Source organism: Bos mutus, chromosome 4, assembly GCF_027580195.1.
Source record: "Bos mutus isolate GX-2022 chromosome 4, NWIPB_WYAK_1.1, whole genome shotgun sequence".
Taxonomy (NCBI): Eukaryota; Metazoa; Chordata; class Mammalia; order Artiodactyla; family Bovidae; genus Bos; species Bos mutus.
This window is the reverse complement of record NC_091620.1, coordinates 1268651-1288517: the sequence shown is the minus strand read 5'-3', so window position 1 is coordinate 1288517 and position 19867 is coordinate 1268651. Positions and strand designations below refer to the sequence as shown.

Here is a 19867-nt window from a genome sequence, read left to right as displayed (position 1 = left end):
CTGGCCAGATACTGGTTGGCCGAAGATCCAGGGCGTGCCCTTCCTGGAAACACAGAGGCGGGAGAGGGAACCTCTAAAAGCAGAGGCAGTGACCCCTGCCCCCCTCCCCAAAACACACCCCCTGGAAAAGAGCAAGTCTCCAGACAGGCTGCAGCTTCAGAATGAAGGAGCAGTTAAAAGATACAGTGCTCTAGATGCATCGGTTCTTAAACTTGGAAACATAAACCAGAGATTTTGGAACCACGGTTCTGTGCCATGGAGACGTAGGCGCTCCTTGAAGCTCGGCTGGAAAGAGCTGCTCTATCAGCCTCCAACCACAAGAGTCACGGACGACGTGTTGGCCTCAGGGTACAAGCCCCAGTGCCTGGGCAGTGAGACCGCCCGCCCCAACCCTGCACTACGTGCCAGGACCCTGGGTGCCCAGAGAAGCTGGTGCACCCACCTCCACCCGATGCTGGGAAGCCCTGGGCCATGGGTAAATGAGCTACAACCGCAGGAAAAATGTTCTCTCAGGCTGGTCAAAGAACAATGAGCACTATAATTATGCTTTATTTTTTGACCTAGAGGGTAAAGGGCCATAGTGAGTGGGTAGAGGAAAAACAAGCCAGTCCTTTGGCACCAAGATGCTGCTGGGAGTGTGTGTTGCAATGATCTAACAGGAGCTGACGCAAGCCTTTGCTCAGCATGGAGTTTTACTCGGAAAATCGCTCCCTCCCATCCTCTCCCAAGACCTCATGCAACTCTCGGGAGTTATATTTAGGAACATTCTTACAAAATGCTGCTCTGACCCACAGGCACAAGGAGGGCTGTGAAAACCCCTGTGTCCTTGGGAGTCTCCCTGCCGGTCCATCCAGAGCCCTTGGACCAAGCCTCCTGTGGGCTCTGTCTGGGCACCAAAGGGGCACTTACTGATTATGGAATAAAGTGCTAAGGGGCAGGGACAGGGGTACAGGCTGGCAAGGTGGAGCATGGGTTTGCCTCTGGGTGTGGCTGGGCCCTCATAGGAGGAAAACGTCGAAGAACCGGATGATAACCGTGGATCTGCAGTGGGGTTCAGAGGTCAGCAGGTCTGAACACACCTGGAAATCCAGGCTCCAATCTGGTGCACTGTTCCCCAAATGTGACCAAGCCTAAAAAACTGCAAATACATTTGTTCTGGAATCTTGTTGAAAAGCTGTAACTGGCCCTCTCTTTCTTTTTTTAAGTGTACCTTCCAGCATCTTTTCTTTGGCAGTACCACGCGGCATGCGGGATCTTAGTTCGCCATTCAGGGATCGAACCTGTGCCCCCGGCAGTGGGAGCTTGGATTCTTAACCATGGGACCACAAGGGAAGTCCCTGTAACTGGCATTCTGGAGGCCAGGTCTGGGCACCAGCTGCAAGTCACATGAAGCGATGGTACCAGTGGTGCTGGGTGGGCACCAGCTGCAAGTCACATGAAGCGATGGTGCCAGTGGTGCTGGGAAGCGTCCCCCTGTACAAGTTCACGTTCAGATTTGAATCTGCAATATATGAGCTTTGGAGTCAGTCTAATTCCTCAAGTAATTTCATCTGCTTGGGAAATTATTACAATTGATTTGCATTATTTAATCATGTCCGAAGTAGACGGGTGAGTTAGAGGTCAGGAGGTCAGTCGTGAGCCGAAGTCAGATATTAGTGGTAAACTGATGCTTTTGACCTGTGGTGCTGGAGGAGAAGCCTCTAGAGAGTCCCTTGGACAGCAAGCAGGTCCAACCAGTCCATCCTAAAGGAAATCAATCCTGAATATTCATTGGAAGGACTGATGCTGAAGATGAAGCTCCAATACTTTGGCCACCTGATGTGAAGAGTCAACTCATCAGAAAAGATCCTGATGCTGGGAAAGATTGAGGGCAAGAGAAAAAGGAGGCAACAGAGGATGAGATGGTTAGACAGCATCACCGACTCAATGGACATGAACCTGAGCAAATTCCGGGAGACAGTGAAGGATGGGGAGGCTGGCATGCTGCAGTCCATGGGGTCGTAAAGAGTCGGACAGGACTTAGTGACTGAACGACCACAACAAACATTTCTCAGGATTAATCTGTATGCTTATGACATGTTCAAAGCTCAGTACTAAGTTGAGAACCAACGCACACAGATCTTTAGTCAACTTCTTTGGCCCAGGGAACCCAAACCCACTACCCTGATGGGAAGTAATGCCAGGTCACTGGGACAAAAGTCACACAGGAAGCTGTAAAGCTACCCTGATGGGAAGTAATGCCAGATCACTGGGACAAAAGTCACACAGGAAACTGTAAAGCAGCATTGGCAGGACCCAAGATTTCATTCCCAACGAACGCTGTTCATGTGTCGATTACCTACAGTCAAGGTAGGGGGCATAATCGCGGGGGTTACCTATCCGTTTATTCAGCAAACAAACCCTTCCCCCTGCACAGCACTGTATGGGCACACAGACCTTGCTTGTTTATCTGGCTGTGTGCAGGCACAGAGCTGGTCAAGACAGCAGGCAACTCTCCAGAGAAAAGACAGGAACAAGTCTGCCCTTGGGGGACATTGCCACACCATCTAGCTTCACCTTAACCCACTGTACATCTCGGATTCCAGGATTGGCACAGCCTGATGGTCAGAACATTGCTTTACAATATTGCGTTATGGGTGAAGAGCAATCCGGAGCACAGATAACAGAGTGGCTTGATCGGGTCCCCCCCGGAAAATCAAAAGGGACCTGGGAAAGGGCTGTCAGGAGAGGTGCCGTCCCAAGACTGCCCCGTCCGCGGGTCCTGAGCGCCTGCCTCCTCTTCTCCCCGCAGGTGGAGAGTCACAGCTCCATCTGTACCAGGGAGTGCAATCTGCCACAAGGACATCCGATCAGCGGCCGGTTTAAAAGGGAAATAAAAACTGGAATGTGACTCTCGAGTCTGGTTTTCATGATTACATAACACCCGCCCCTCTCGGAATCCCATCAGTGACCAGAGAACTTACAGAGTCCTGATTCCAAACCTTAGGGTTTCACTTTCCCTAGAGTTGCTTTTGCCCAGAATTGAGTCACTGGTGTCCTGGGCTACATAGACTATTTTAACACACAGCTATTCTCCCCACAGCTCTATGTCACAGGCATAGCAGCCGATGCGTGATGCCTAGGTAAGATGCTCAATCACTTGTCCAAGGTCACCCCGAAGGAGGTTCCTCAGTAGTACTCAGCCTTGTGCAAAGCTTTTAAAAAGGAGGGGCCACATTTTAAAATATCTTTTCAGAGGACACAGCAAATTAAGACCAATGGACAGAAGTTAAATGGACAGCTAAGCTAAGCTGACAGCTAGTCTCAGTTTCCCTCAGCTGTAAAATTCTGAGAAGAGTTTTCTTGGGGGATTTTAATAGAAATCATGTAAGATAATTAATATGAACTACCTAATACAATGTCTGCTATGTAATAGGTAATCAGAAAGTCCATTCCTTTCTTCCTCCTGACAGTGGAATGTAGCACCACTGAAAACAGAAATCCATTAAACACAGAAGTCCATCCGTCTACACACCCTCGATCACCAATATCCCCTTCACTATTACATTCCAAGTTTACAGGGCAGTCTTTTTTTTTTTTTTTAATGTATTTGGCTGCACCAAATACATAAATATTTGGTGTATTTGGGTCTTAGTTGCAGCATGCAAACTCTTCGCTGGGGCACATGGGATCTAGTTCCCTGACCAAGGATTGAAGCCAGGCCCGCCCTCCCCAACATTGGGAGCGTGGAGTCTTAGCCACTGAACCCCCAGGGAAGTCCCTACAGGGCAAATTTGAAATCCATGAGTACACCACTGACGCTAAGACTTTCTAAGCTGTCAATGCTCTACCAAGATGACTCATCGTTTCCAGAGTCATTTTCATTTACATGGGATATTAATAGACCACATGGAAAAAAAAAAAAAAAAAAAAGCAAGGGGCGAGAGGGTGGGTAGGGAATAGTTAATCTAGAAAACTAGGCTAAGTGAAATTAAACATCCCGTAAACTCTTTATCCAGCGTTTGTTTTGTGCTGACTTGTACTCTGCGTATTTCACTTCTCAACTAGATTGTCGGTGTCCTCGGGCAGCATTTAAGTGATGTCTGAATGAAATGCCGCCCTGGCTGGGGAAGAGGTGGCACCATCACGGTGGCCAGTGTGATGACCTGGAGCCCTGGGGGTACCTCAAATGTTCAGGGGATGTTAGTCTGGGGAGTCAGTGGTGGTACAGCAATTATACCAATATGTGTGTTAAAACAGCATTAATAATATCCTCTCCCATACATAAAATACCCTAGCAACGGCACCTAATATTGACCAGAGAACCCAGTGAAGTCGCTCAGTCGTATCCAACTCTTTGCAACCCCATGGACTATAGCCTACCAGGCTCCTCCATCCATGGAATTTTCCAGGCAAGAATACTGGAGTGGGTTGCCATTTCCTTCTCCAGGGGATCTTCCCGACCCAGGGATCGAAACCATGTCTCCCGCATTGCAGGCAAACACCTTACCATCTGAGCCACGAGGGAAACCACTAGTGTTAACAGGTGCCACGTATCTGAAACCCTGACTGTGAGTAGCCCAGACAAGTGACGCCCCAGATGGACACACGTTCAAAACTTCAGCTGCCCCTGAGAAGCTCGTAAACCATATGTGGGGAAGGACCAGCGGTCTTCTGTTTGCTTGTCTGTTTTAAATTTTCAGTTCATCATGCAATTCTTCTAAAAAGTTCAGTTAAAAAAGGGACTTCTGCAGATATAGAGAACAGAACTTGTGGGCACAGCAGGAGAAGGAGAGGGGGGAATGCATTGCAAGAGTAGCACTGAGACATATGCATGACCGCACGTGAGATAGACGGCCGCGGGAATTTACTGTGTGAAGCAGGGAGCTCAGACCTGGGGCTTGGTGACAACCTAGAGGGGTGGGACGGGGTGGGAGGGGGGAGGGAGGTTCAAGAGGGAGGGGACATATGTGTACCTATGGCTGATTCATGTTGATGTATAGCAGAAACCAACACAATATTATAAAGCAATTATTCTCCAATGAAAAACAATATATTTAAAGAAGGGATTCCTAGAGCAATAAAATTAACCAAGACATACACAATACAATTGGGACAAAATACACGCCCCCGTTAAATCTTCCATGGGCAATCTCACTCCTTAAGGATGAAACAAGTGCCCTGCTCACAGCCACACCACTCCTCAGTGGCCGGGCTGGGGAGGACTAACTCTTTCTCTTGGGACATGGAAGCTGGTCCCCTGACAGCCCATGGCCCTGGCTAACCTCTGCTTCTCACCCTTGCATCAGTCAAAAGGACAGGACCACACAAAGATGAGGCAAATGAGGCTCTTGCCCTGGGTGTGAAATTTGAGGAGGTGCCCCCAAATCAGTCTTGAAGATAAACAATATTTCAATGTAGTAATTTTTTTAATAGGCAAGGCTATGCTGTGATAACCAATAATTACCAAAATCTCAGTGACCCTATGAACTGTAGCCCACAAGGCCTCTTCTGTCCATGGAATTCTCCAGGTAAGAATACTGGAGTGGATAACCATTCCCTTCTCTAGGGGATATTCCCAACCCAGGGGTCAAACCTGGGTCTCCTGCATTAAAGGCAGATTCTTTACTGTGTGAAACACCAGGAAAGCCTACAACATATCAGTGGTTTAATCCAATTGACTTAAGTTCAATGTAAGTTGGGTTGCCCTCCTCTATCTTACACGGAACATGGCCTCCAAGACCATGGCAGGAGGGAAAAGGGAAATGGGGGAGGCATGCTAACTGTTCACTGCTTGACTCAGAAGTAAGACTACTAATTCCACTTGTATTTCTTTGGCCAGAATTAATTACAGACTCCTACCCTAGCTGCTAGTGCATTAGAAAATGTAGATAATCACATCTATTATGTAGATAATCATAGATATTTGGTGACCACTAAGAGTCTCTCCTTGATTTGGGGGGGAAATTATATCTATGAACTTCATGTTATACCTCCCCCCAAGTCAGAATTTTACATAAAGACAGGATCGTTAACAGTGCTCAGCTGAGCAATACTGGACCCTATGGCAAAAGGTAACATCAGTAATTCTGCCTTTACATAAAATGTTTCTCTTTGGCTCAGCATACATTTGATTGCATTAATTCTGCAAAGGGAGTCATAGGTCAGGGTGTTCAGAAACAGCTGATGTCAGGGTCCTTACAGAGAGGCTGTAGGTTGGGCATGCCACATGCAGCTACTGGCTAAAACAACTGTGCAGCCAGGTGAAGGAGAGAAGGGGCTCCAGGAGGCACCCAAACACAAAGCAACCACTGTGCTCCCTCCATTCTGTGTATGATTGATAGAATTTATAATTGATTATACATTTTCACTGATTGGAAGATGTACGATCAATTTATTAATTGCTTTTCAGAAGGAAAAAACAAAACAAAACAGGTAAGGGACTTTCCGGGTCGTCCAGTGGTTAAGACTCCACCTTGCAATGCGGGTACTTGGGTTTGATCCCTGGTTGGGGAAGTAAGATCCAACATGCTGTGGGAGAACTACTGAGGCCGTGAGCCTCAAGGGGAGAAGCCCACAGGCCGCAACAAAAAAAGATCCTGCCTGCCGAAACTTAGACCTGATTTAGCCCCAAATAAATGAACATATGTTTTAAAAATGACTGGTAAGCTTCTCTGACACCATCAATAAGAAACACCCAGGGACATTCCTGGTGGCAGAGTGGATAAGAACTCATCCCCTGCCAATGCAGGGGACACGGGTTCCATCCCTGGTCTGGGAAGATCGCACATACCCTGAAGCAACTAAGCGGGAGAGCCACAGCTACTGAGCCTACATGCCCAAAGGGGATGCTCTGCAACAAGAGAAGCCACCACAATGAGAAGCCCCTCATACCACAAAGAAGAGTAGCCCCCCTACCCGCAATCTGCCGGAACTACAGAAGTGGGAGTTGGACTATAAAGAAAGCTGAGAGCGGAAGAATTGATGGTTTTGAACTGTGGTGTTGGAGAAGACTCTTGAGAGTCCCTTGGACTGCGAGGAGATCCAACCAGTCCATCCTAAAGGAGATCAGTCCTGAATATTCATTGGAAGGACTGATGCTGAAGATGAAGCTCCAATACTTTGGCCACCTGATATGAAGAACTGACTCATTGGAAAAGACCCTGATGCTGGGAAAGACTGAAGGCAGGAGGAGAAGGGGACAACAGAGGATGAGATGGTTGGATGGCATCACCAACTTAATGGACATGAGTTTGAGTAAGCTCCAGGAGTTGATGATGGACAGGGAAGCCTAGAGTGCTGCAGTCCGTGGGGTCGCAAAGAGTCAGATACGACTGAGCAACTGAACTGAACAGAAAGCCCAGGCAAAGCAACCAAGACCCAGTGCGGCCAAAAATAAAGCAAATAAAACATTAAAAAAAAAAAAAAACCCAGATTGAGAAAAAAAAAAAATTAACATGTGGAACAACAACAACAAAAAGGTGGGGGCACTCTTAAAATGTAGGCAATACAGTAAAATGTTTTAAGATTCCCAGGCAGAAAAGTCTACACTCCAACCAAACTCAGAGAGCAAATGAATTTTATTAATGAGTGATGGGGCAAGCCCACGGACTAGCCCAACAGGCTCCTCTGTCCATGGGATTCTTCAGGCAAGAACCCTGGAGTGGGTTGCCATGCCCTCCTCCAGGGGGTCTTCCCGACCCAAGGATTGAACCTGCAGCTCCTGCATTGCAGGTGGGTGTTTTTACCGCTGATCCACCCCGGAAGCCCAGAAATGCTGGGGCATATTTACTCAAATCAACAGACAAAAGTACCTATTCTAATAATCCAGACACAGCCCATTAACCATGACAGGCCTCAGGCAAAATGCTCCGTGTGAGAAATAACAGGGCAGCGTCCTCATTCTGAATGGATCCCAGGAGGGCACTTCCAAGGCTCCCTGACTTCCCTCCTGCCCCTCCTTCTCTCCTTCCAAAACCAGTTCTCAGCAAATGGAGTCATTCGCTTGCCTTGGCTAATTATTACTGTGACAGGGATTAAAATATTAAACTGAAGAGACGGAATTTAAATGACAACTGGAGAGTCACTCTCCGTGGGTCCGGGAGGGCTTTATACCACATCAGGTACGCTGAAGGCCCACCATTGTCTCTTTCTAAACAGTGTTTCCAGCGTTCAGTGGAATAAGGCAGTCATCTCCCTGAGTCTCCGGAAATCCTCCCCGACTCCCAGCCAAGCAGTCCGTCAGAACAAGGTCAAAGCGAGAAACTCCACACCTGATAGCTAAGTGGCTTTTGAACCCAGGTGCGGTTCCCTCCAGTGCATTGCAACCTTCTGTCCAGAAAACTCCCCAGGTGACGCTAGTGGTAAAGAACCCGCTTCCCAGTACCGGAGACACTAAAGACGCGAGTTTGATCCCTGGGTGGGGAAGATCCCCTGGAGAAGGGAAAGGCAACCCACCCACTCCTGTATTCTTGATTGGAATGTCCCATGGACAGAGGAGCCTGGGTGGCTACAGTCCATGAGGTCACAAGGAGTTAGACACGACTGAAACCACTTAGCAGCGGCAGCAGTCCAGAAAGCACGGCTCTGGGACGGGAAGGTCTTCAGCGCCCTCGGTCCACTCTGGACTGGAGAGCCGGGAGGGGAAGGAACCCTCAAGAACGTTTGAACCAGGCACCAGCCGGACTATGGGGGATTTCACACACGCGGAGGAACTCGGACTGGAGAGGGAAGCAGGAAAGACAGGCTGGACGAGGGTGTCTTGCGGCTGGGTGGGCGGCACCGCCTGGGGGGCGTCCCTGAAGCGGGCTCACATTCCTTCCCGGGGGAGACCTCTGCGACCCTCCGCACCTGGACAGGAGGGAAGGCCATCTCCTCACGGCCCCCAGGGCGTCCCCAAAGCGACCTGTGTCCTCACATCACTGATGGCCGGGGAGCAGGAGAGCTGACGTCAGCGTTCAAGGCGCTCGAGTGACTTTGGGGGGCCACCCTGTTCTCAGAGCCGCGAGCAGCAGGGCAGGCGACTCTCTAACGAGGACTCGCCCCACTTCCAGCCGGGGTGGGGGAAGCGTCCGGGTTGCACACCCGGCCGGCGCGGGGTACGCGCGGGGCTGAGACCGAGGCAGCACGTGGGGGCCTCGCCCTGGGTTTCCAGCCCTCGGCCCCCACCATTTCCTCCGCCTTCTTAGCAACCCCGTGTGCCCCGCGGCGCCGGCCTGCGCACTCCGCGCCCGACCCTTACCGCGGGTTCCTGGGTGAATCTGAAACAGCCGGGCGGGGTGGGGGTGGTGGCGGTGAAAACTCTCACTCCGCCCGCGACCCCGGGGCTCACCTGCCCGGTGCGATCTCAGCGCGCACGCCGGCGGGCAGGGCCCCGGGGCCGCGGTTTTCCAGACACACGTGCGGGTCAAAGCGCATCCCACCAAAACCCCCGTGCTTCCGCCGCCGCCGGGTCTGCAGGGCACGGGGCGCGTGTGCGTGTGCGTGTTTCAGGGTGCGTGTGGCGGGGGGTCAGACATTTATGACCGACATGGGGGGGGCGGTTTCCTGTCTCGGAGCGGGTCCCGCGCCGCCACGGCCGCAGGGGACCGCAGCCCCTGGGCGACAGCGCGCGGCGGCGAGGGGAGCGCGCGGCACGCCGTGTACTTCCTGTTCGAGGCGCGCCGCCGTCCACCTCCCCGCGCCACCCGCCTGCGTCTGGGCCAGGCCCGGCCCTTCGCGTAGCCCCCGGCCCCGGCGCCCTGGAGCGGCGGCAGCAGGGGGACGGAGCGGGTGACTGGGCCTCCGCTCCCCGCGAGGCTCCCGCGCGCTCTCCGGCCCGGCGCCAGCAGCCGCGCTCGCCGCCGCGCCTCGGTCCAATTGCGCAGAGTCTCCGCGTTTGCACCTCCTCTTCCCCTCCTCCTCCCTCCCTCGCCCAGAAAGGAGGACGGACCTCGCTCCCGGCTGCGGGCTGGTTTATTCTGCGGCCGAGGCTCACGTTAATACACACAGCGTCTAGTTCTCGCCAGATCTTTCGCTCAGGCGCAGGCAATAGGAGGGCTGCTTCTCAAAGTGTTGAACTGCACCTGCCTGTCCGATTACCTTTGGGAATCAGGGAGTGGCGGGGAGCCGGGAGGGTGGGAAATGTTGCCTCGCCTTGCCAAAGGAAGAAAACTTTGTCACTCGGAGGGAGCACGCCGCCACGCGTAGCCCCGAACCGGGACGGCCTCGGGCTTCGGTTCTGCCTCGGACGATCCCGTAGGAGGAAGCGGACACGTGAACCCGGCGCTCCCGCCGACCGCCACCCCCGGCGGGCCCGAGGTCCCTGCCCCACCTCCCTCCCGCGGAAGTCCCCACGCGGTGTCTTTAGGCGGGAGGGGACAGTAAACAGCGCCCGCGGCCGACGGCAGGGGCCGGGCACGGGGAAGGAGAGGACCGAATTCCAGGAACGGGTCACCCGGAATTAACTTCGGCTTAAAGTTATGGGAAGCGCGGCCATGGACACCAAGAAGAAGAAAGATGTTTGCAGCCCCGGCGGGAGCGGCGGCAAGAAAAACAGCAGCCAGAAGCGGCGTTCGCTGCGGGTGCACATTCCGGTGAGTCCGGCCCCGCGGGGCCTCCCGCTCGCCGCCCCCCGTGGCGCTCCGAACCGGCGCGGAAGCGGTTAACGCGGGCCGCCCAGCCGCCGTGCGCGCCCCTCCTGCCGCTCCGGGGACGGCTGATGGCGCTGGGCCGAGCTGCGCCGCCCGGCCCGGGCTCCGTCTCCCGCCCCGCCCGAGTGCCGCCGGGGCCCGGCGACCCACCGTCTGTGGCGTGGCGGGCTGGGCGTAGCCCGGGATCCCGCCCGGTGCGGGTGCGGGGGGCGGTGCGTAGGCTTGTTTTTGTTGAAGGAGGACCGTGTGGACTGCGCTCCGGGGAGGTGGAGCCGCGCGCCGCGGCTGGGGACGGACGGGAGGGGCGGTGGGTGGGGACAGCAGGGAATGGGGGCGGCAGCTGTGTGTAGCTGCGCCCTCAAACTGACCCCCCAACCCCGCTCCCCAGCACCCTGCTCCTCAGCTTTCCTCGGGTGTCTGTGGGCCCGGGGCGGGAGGCTCCTCTGCAGCCGGCCCCTGGGTCTGACCCTGGGAGCACATTTCAGGCATTTGGGGGCTCCGGATCCCCTAAGGCGTGCAGGGCCCTCGCGAACTTCAGCCCTGGCCACGCCGGCCTCTGGGCCGGACTTTGGCGACATCGATCGGTCTGCAGCTTGACTTTGTCCAGCTGGAGGGCGTGGCGGGCAGGGGTCGTGCGCCCACCCTGCAGTTTGCTTGCCCGTGGCCCCCCGCAGCCTTACTTAGCCACTCCGTGGGTGGGTGGGGGGTTGGTCTGATGCTGAGCCCTACAGCCCTTACCTGCACCCGAAGGAAGCCCCCAGCTGGGTCACACCCCCAGCCTCACTAACCGAGTACACGTGTGTCCAAACACACACGCAAGAGAACTCCGTGGAGAATGTAATTTTGATGATGGGTGACCGGTCTTGGGCACAGATGCCGGTGGTCCCATCCGCCCAGAGCTGCCTCCGACCTCACCGTGTTACAGACACCTCCTGGAAGCTAATCCTTTCTGACAGCCGCCAGCGAGGGGCGGGGGGAGGGGGTGCTGCCTGGCCAAGCATTTTCTGCTGTGAACTCTCTCAGGCATTTAACTAAGATGTTTGTTGACTGCGCTTCCTTCCCAGTCCTCTGTGCAAACACTGGCCAGGAAGGTCAGGTACTGGGGGAGCCCCAGACATCTGATGGGTACTTCAGGGAGCAGCCCCAAGTTGGGACAGGTGGCCAGCCCTCCCTGGCAAGGGAGAGCTCAGGGAGCAGGTGACTGGGCCCGAGCTTGCAGTGTGACCACCAGGGTGGTGACCCAAGCTTGCGGGAATAAGCATACCTTTGACTAAATAAACATCCTATTTGAAAATGAGATAGTCTTGTTTACATTCCTAACGTGAGATATTTTGAGCCATATTTGTAAATGGAAAGTTAGACACCAGTAGGCGAAGCCTCCCTCTGGTAGCTTCACTTGACTGAGCCATTTAACTACTCAGCTTCTCCTGTTTGTCAAACAGATAATAACTCTGCTTTGCCCCCCTTTCAAGTCTGTTGATATAAAAATAAATCATGGGAAAGCTCGTACCAGTGCACACTGTTATATGAATGTATGGCTATTACACTTATATCAGAGCATCTACTTTAAAAGAGAGAGAAAAGAAAATGACACTGCCTAGTGCCCAGGCCGTGCATATCCTATTCAGGGTGATAGGTGAGGCTGGTCTCAAATGGGAACACGTGTGTGGGGCATGCTCCGGAGAGGTGGAGGGCAAAACCCAGAACCTGGAAGAGGACTGAGGTGTGACGGCGGAAAAGCCACGATATAGTTGGAACCCTCTCACCAGCCCTCCTGCTGCTGGTGATGACTTTGGCTGCTTTAGCCATCATTCTTGGCCCGACGCAGCCCTTACAGAAAGTACCGTTCACTCAGTTATTCCACGACACGTGTGCTGCGCTGCTTGATGGTAAGATCCAGGGGGAAAGGAGAGGGCCTCTGTCTCTGCTCTCACAGGGCCTGCATCTGCTGTGTGTTTGGGGCCAGGGGGAACCAAGAGGGTGTTGTCCCTAACCAAGTAGTTATTACCTGTGGGTCCCTGTGCTGGGCTGGGTGAGAGTTACACGCTAGCTGGGAAAATGTGGCATTCAGACAGATGTTTGCAGATGACCCAAGGGTACAGGTTGACCAGTGCAGGCCGTACCTGCTTTCAGAGGGGAGAGAAGGGAGAGATGGCAGGGCATGGACATGTTCAGAGAGACACTGCACCCAGAGGTGGTAGGCAGGACAGAGACGTGTCAGGGGCATGGCGGGGGATCACTGTTGCCAGGGAACCAGCTTGAGCCCCTCTCTGGAGTTGGAGAGTGTGAGGCTGTTTCCAGACCCAGCGAAGGGCCCCTTTTCATGGACGAAAGGGTTTGAGAAATCAGGGTAATCGGAAATACGTCAAGGTTAGGTCAAGAAGAGCCTTGAATCGGCCTTACAAGATTTAGCAAGTAGAAATACTAAGTGCCCAGTTAAATTAGAATTTTAAACAATGAACAACTTCTTAGTATATGAATGTGCCAGGCACCATTTGGGATAAACTTATACTAAAAGAAAGACCGTCCGTTGTTACCCGAAATCCCACTTTAACTGGCCTCCTGTCTCTTCTCTGGGAGTCCTTCCTGGGACTTAGGCCCAGGAATGAGGATGCCCCGCCCCGGAGCCCTTGGGAAGCTGCGGTAGATGCGATGGGTGTCCTTCCTGTTGTGCCCAGAGCCCACCCAGGGTTCCCTGCAGCCTTGCTGGACAGCTCCGCTCCACACCACAGCTGCTCACCGTGTCTCTCTGCTCCTCAAGGAGGCCTCTGGAATAGTGGCAGCTTGCTCAGCCTGAGTAGGCTGGCATGGGAATGCCGGGGTTGGCATTATGCCCTAAAGGGGCAGCCCTCACCAAGGAGGAATGCAGGTGAGGGGAGAGGTTCTACCATGGGTTCTGTGGAGGCCTCTGAGGGTCCCAGCAGGACCCAGCCCCGGTTGCCCAGAGTGGTGGGCCAATCATTCACTCACGCACTCTTTCTGTCTGGCCTGACTTCCTTGCCTCACCTCCCCCCGCTCCCTGGGATAAACTACTGAATCCAAGTCATTGTCTCACTGTTATGAGGGGGAATTTCAAGTCAGAGTCTTCCCTGGTGGCTCAGACGGTAAAGCGTCTGCCTGCAATGCAGGAGACCCAGGTTCTATCCCTGGGTTGGGAAGATCCCCTGGAGAAGGAAATGGTAACCCACTCCAGTACTCTTGCCTGAAAAATTCTACGGACAGAGAAGCCTGGCGGACTATACAGTCCGTGGGGTCACAAAGAGCCGGACGTGACTTCACTTTCACTTTACTTTCACTTCACTTACTTTAAAGTAAGAAGCAATTAAAAGTGATGGCAACAACACTTTTAGGAGTAGAGTTGTGGAGACTGGGCTGGTGTCAAGGGAAGCAATCAAATGCTTGGGTAAAAAACCCAGAGATCAGCATTTAAGAGCTTGAACTATAGTGATGATGAAAGAAAACGGACAGAGGCAAGATGGAAGATGGTCAGCCGTGGTTTCTGATGGATGGCAAGGGATTGAGCTGGCCTTAGGATTGCAGGACGTCTGGTGTCAGGAGGCGGTTCTTGGGGGAAGATTGTGAGTCTGTCACAGCCCAGGTGGCCTTGAGCAGTGGATCAAAGGGCATCACTTCTGCCTCCTCCCCCAACAGCTGGTGGGCATCGGTGCTCATTTCCCAGGACACTCGGGATTCTTAAGAGCAGCTCCTGGAAGATACCCTGGCTCTGGCAGTCCAGTGGAGGGCTCATTTGGTGGCAACCAGTGACGCTCACTGTGATGAAGCCTTCTGGGACCTCTCGTGTCCAAAGCAGCTCATCTTTTTTTCTGAAATGGACACGACTGGACTCAGTCTCCAGCCCCACATCTGATGCATAAACAGAACTATGGCCCAGGATGTTGGGGGAGATAATTGCAAACCTCCATCCTAGGCTCTTTAATCTAGATCTTTCTTTTTAATTTAGTTTACTTTTTAATTTTTTACTTTGTAATTTTTTTTTTTTTGGCTGCACTGGGTCTTCGTGGCTGCACTCAGGCTTTCTCTGGTTATGGTCAGTGGGGGCTTCTCTTGTTGGGGAGCACAGACTCTCGGGCGTGCGAGCACAGTTGTTGCAGCTCGTGGGCTCAGTAGTCGTGGCTCCCGGGCTTAGTTGCTCTGAGGCACATGGGTTCTTCCCGGCCCAGGTATTGAACCCGTGTCCCCTGCATCAGCAGGTGGATTCTTAACTACTGGACCACCAAGGAAGTCTTTTAATCTAGATCCTTAACCACCTTTTACCCTGCCCTCCTGCCAGCAGCACAGCACCTGCTGTGCCCTGAGATACCGGAAAAGAGGAATCAACTTTAGGGGATATACTAAGGGCTTAGGTGACAGTGGGTAGTGGAGACCCGCAGTTACTAACTAAAGTTATTCATTAACTGAATTCTACTGAAGGGAGAATGGCCCTTGGGCCTGATGGAGGGTGTTGCCTTGCTTGGTTTCAGGCTCGGGGTGGGTCTCCTTTGGGGGACACCCTCTTAGATCTTGTCCGGGGAAAGAGAGGAGGGAGAGGAGAGGAACGCCTGCTTGCAGGCTCCTCTGGGGCTGCCCTAGGCCTTTAAAAGTAGCAGGACAAGCGTACCGTTCAGAGTCGTGGTGTGCTGGCACCTCGCCTGGGTTCTCGTTCCTCCGCCTTCATCCCTAATGGAAGGCAGGAACAGTCATCCAGGTGGTGGGAATGCTTTTAGAAAAGAGCTCATTAGAAGCCTAGCTGTGCCTGGCGACCTGCCAGAACCCTCTGCCTGAGCAGCCATCGCTGGGAGTTAGCATGTGCTTTCCGCCTTTCTGTCCGAGAAAAAGAATGTGCCCTGTTAGCGCATAGCCTTACTGTAAGTGGTGACCGCTGGCTGTCTCTTTGACCATCTTGTGGGACTCTGGGACTGTTCACAAGCCAATGATGGGGCAGGCGGTCGGGGGGCAGGGAGGACTTTGGAGAGAAGGACCCACGTGGGGGCCCGTAGGGACACGGAGGCAGCTGGGGGAGGTCAGCCTTGGTCCAAGGCAGTGGCCCAATACTTCTGCTGCCAGAGTGCCCAGCCCCTGCTTCTCCTGGGAGAGGGGCAGCAGAAATCCTTGTCAGTCCCCGGAGACAGCCTAGAAATAGAGCCAGGAGCAGCTGCCCGGCCTCAGAGGTCATGGAGACCCAGCGTGGCTTGGGCCGGTCGCTGGGGACGTCTTTGCTTGTGATGTCTCCAGAGGGAAGCCTCGCGCTGCCTGAAGCCCAGTGCCCTTCACCCTGTAGATGGGCCTGGGACCAGTAGCCTCCATCCAGCCCGATCCGCTCTGCTGGGCAGGGCTTGAAGGAGGGGGCCCCGCCCGGGACTGGGAGCTACCTTCTGCCCTCTGTAGGACTGCTCACTGCCCACCCCGCCACTGAAACTTGCTGGACTAAAGCCTCAGTGAAGGGAAAGCGGGTGCCATGTGGCAAGGTACGGGTGTGTGTCATCTTTGGCCTTGACCTTGGTCGGCGTGTACCACCTTGAGCAAGATGGGTTAGGGTTTAGGACAGTGTTTGTCAAAGTGCAGCTCACGGACCAGCCTAAGTCGATCCAGCCAGCGTTTGCTTAAAATGTACAATCCTAGGTCTCAGTCCAGAACTGCTGAATCAGCATTTCTAGGGCGTGGGACCTGTGGTTCTTTGTTTCTGAGAAGTTTTCTGGGTGACTCTCAGGCCTCCAGGGATTTAACAAAGAATTGCTTTCCAGCTTCCTCAGTGTGTGGGCTCTGACTCTTGTGTGTGCTCAGTCGTGTCTGACTTTTTTGCGATCCCTTGAACTGTAGCCAGACTCCTCTGTCCGTGGGATTTCCTCGGCAAGAGTCATGGGGTAGCTTGCCATTTTCTTCCCCGGGCGAGTCTTCCTGACCCAGGGGTTGAACCCACATCTCCTGCATCTCCTGCACTCGGCAGGCAGATTCTTTACCACTTGAGCTACCGGGGAAGCCCCCGCCCCCGTGTTACTCTCTCTATCAGTCTGTCCACCGCCCCATCGAAGCATCCATGTGTCTCTCCATCCTCTCTAGCGTCTGCACTCTTCCACCTGCCGTTGAGAAGAGACTCTTGGCTGCTGACGGTAGAAGAAAGGCAGAGTAGTTCTGGCTCCCAGATAAAGATGAGTGTCCAGACAGGCCCCCAGCCTGTGTGACTGGTGGTGGTCCAGCCTCTTCGACCTCACTGCATTGTTTCCTAACTCCGCCCTTCAGGGGCTTGATGCGTTTTGGGCACCCTGAACACAGGCTCTTACAGGGCCCAGAGCGTGATATCGGGACTGGAGGAGGCAGAGGAGCCAATAATGGAGTCCCCGGAACTGTTCTGTGGCTCCGGGGTTTATGAACGAGGCCTGATGTCTCTCTGCAGCTCGCAGGGTATGAGCTGGACTGACTGCGGGGTGGGCTTCATGTAGCACGTTGGCTGAATGCACAGTTAAGCACAGTCCAGCTCTGGGCCTGTGCGGGGGAACAGGGAGGCAGAGAATGGATACAGGGGTACCCTTCCTTGAAGATTCCACCCTACAGACTATGCACGGACCTCCGTGGACCAGCTCACCTAGTGACCTAAGCTGAGCACGAAACACGTGGATTTGCAGAATCACACATCCAGTGACTCACAGGCTGGATTCCCTGTCTCATCTTCTTGTCCCCACTTTACAGCTTGTCCCCAGCTGAGAACAGGGCATCCCCCGTCCCATAGTTGGTGACCCTATTGTCAAGTCTAGCCTCTGCTGCCCTTGGCCCACTCTTTCCTAGCACCTGTCTGTGGAGGGTTCAAGATCCTTGTGTAAACTGGGCTCTGATGTCTCATGGCCTCATGATAAATGCGATCATTGATATCCTGGGTCATTATTGCGCCAGAAGGACATCGCTAGTCCCAAGGTTCCAGCAGCAGCAGCAGCAGCCCCACACGTGTGTTCAGTGCTGTCTTTTCACACATCATAAACTTTATCTGGTTCTCAGCGCTTCACCGGTATCTTTCCCTGCCTGTTTCCTCCTCCAGTAAAAATCTAGCAAAACTGTCTTCTATTACTGATCTGCCCCCAGGGGTTTCCTTTTTGACCCAAGTCTGACTCCAGAAAAACTGGAAACACGTCTTCACTTGCCAAGGGCTTTTCACCTGCTTAGACTTCATTTTCTTTAACTTCAGCACATCAGCTTGTGTCTTCTGAAACCATCCAGACACGTAAATGTGCTCTTCAATGATGCTGTTTCTTTTTTTTTGGTTTTTTGATGTTCATTTATTTGGCCGCCTCGAATCTTTGCTGCGGCATGTGGGATCTCGGTTACAGCAGGCAGGATCTTTTGATGTGGGGCACAGACTCCAGTTGTGGCACGGGGCCTCGGTCACTGTCATCTCTTGGGCTTAGTCGCCCTGAGGCATGTGGGGTCTTCGTTCCCTGACCAGGGATCAGTCGCGCGTCCCCTGAGTTGAAAGGCAGATTCTTAAACCACTCGGCCACTAGAGAGGCCCCAGGTGATGCTGTTTCTTGACTGTTTTTCTTCTACTTTTCCCGTCTTGATATACTCAGCTCACTATTTCACTATTATGGGGTTACTCAGGTCACCCAGCAGGCCACAGACCCTGGAAGAGCTGGGTTAGAATCTGGCCTTCCTTCCCCAATCTCGCCCATCCACTACCCCCACTCTGACCCAGAACAGTGGGTATCATCACACGTGAACGCCTGTGACTCCCACCTCTTTCCAGACGGTGGCCCAGCCTATCTGGACATCCCCGGACAGCAAACCAAATGTCAGCCTGTGGTCAAAGGCTTTAAGATAAGAGACAGACAGTGGCCAATGCAGTGCTGAGCACCCGAGGTGAAGAAGTCCTTCATTTGCTTGGTCAGTCAACTGTGACCTTGCTGTTAGATGGTGGGGGAGCCACGAGAGAGAGAGCCCGGCATCGGAATGGTTAACCCCAGTCTCGCTCATCTCTTTCTTCCTCTGCCTGCTTTGAAAATGATTTGATCCGCATCCTTCCCTTCCTGTTGACAGGAAGCCCTTCTCTGCCAGCTCACGGCTTGTCACACACCCATCAGATATCATCCGGGCTTTGGGGCCTCGTGCCAGAGCCTCTGTGTGTTGATATACTCTGACCTGGCAGCGAAGTCGCTGATGAATGGACGACAAAGACCACTTTGCTCTGGGTCACCCCAGGGGTCCAGCCTTTTTTCCAGGCGGCTGAGGCCAGGTCCTAGCTGTGGGAGCCGTGCAGCCCTGCCCACCTTCTGTGGGGACCCGGCGGGGGCTCAGTGCAGAGCTGGGCAGGTGGCCCTGGGGTCCTCACTGGTGCTGGGGGTGGGGAACAGAAGGAAGGATATGACGGGGCCGGAATTTTAGGATGGGGGGCCAGCTTCTCATTTTGAAGGAAATGGGGAGCTGGGTTGCTGGGAGTGTGTTTACAGCTGGGCACCTGTAGAGCTGGACCTGGGAAACCCGTGAGCCCATTTCTGTCTGTTTCCCAGGTCCCGTGCTAGGTGTGGAGGATACAGAGCTGATGGGATCATGGCTGACTTGTGTCTCCTGGAAGATGCTGTAATCCTAACCTCTGGTAGCGGTGACTGTGACCTGATTTGGAAGTAGGGTCTCTACAAATGGAATGGCCAAGTTAAGCTGAGATCAGTACGACTGGTGTCCTTATAAAAAAGAGGGAAATGTGGATGCAGAGGGGCTTGCCCAGGTGGAGCTAGTGGTCAAAGCAGGAGACATAAGAGACGCAGGTTCGACCCCTGGGTTGGGAAGATCCCCTGGAGGAGGAAATGGCAACCCACTCCAGTATTCTTGCCTGGGATAATCCAATGGACAAGAGGAGCCTGGCGGGCTATGGTCCACGGGGTCGCAGGGATTCGGACATGACTGAAGCGACTTAGCACGTGGATGCAGAGACACAGAAGGAAGATCATGGGAAGACAAGGCAGAGGTTACAGAGATGCTGTCATAAGCCAAGACTCCCTGGGGCTACCAGGGACAGAAGAAGCAAGGGAGAGCCCTCCCCTGGGGTTCCGCAGGAGTGTGGCCCTGCCCACACCTTGATTTCAGGCTCTGGCCTCCAGAATGGAGAGAGAATTTCTGTAGTTTTAAATGCACATTGTTTGGGGATTTCCCTGGCAGTCCAGTGGTTGAGTTTGCCTTCCAGTACGAGGGTGCGGGTTCCATCCCTGGTCGGAGAGGTAAGCTCCCACAAGCCTCATGGCGGAAAAAACCAAAACGTAAAACAAAGAGTATTGTAA

General features: G+C 53.5%; 1 protein-coding gene across 4 annotated transcripts in view; it reads left to right on the top strand.

Moving 5' to 3' along the window:
- Window positions 1-9945: 9945 nt before the first annotated feature.
- The window catches only part of PRKAG2 (protein kinase AMP-activated non-catalytic subunit gamma 2), a 305973-nt gene continuing 296051 nt past the window's right edge, over window positions 9946-19867 (top strand). For 2 of the 4 annotated variants that reach the window (XM_070368928.1, XM_070368927.1), the window contains exon 1: window positions 9946-10553. In XM_070368928.1, coding sequence (XP_070225029.1) covers window positions 10440-10553 — 114 coding nt within the window. In that variant the 5' untranslated portion in view covers window positions 9946-10439. The remainder of the gene's footprint in view (window positions 10554-19867) is intronic. The other 2 variants (XM_070368926.1, XM_070368924.1) reach the window with 1 other exon arrangement.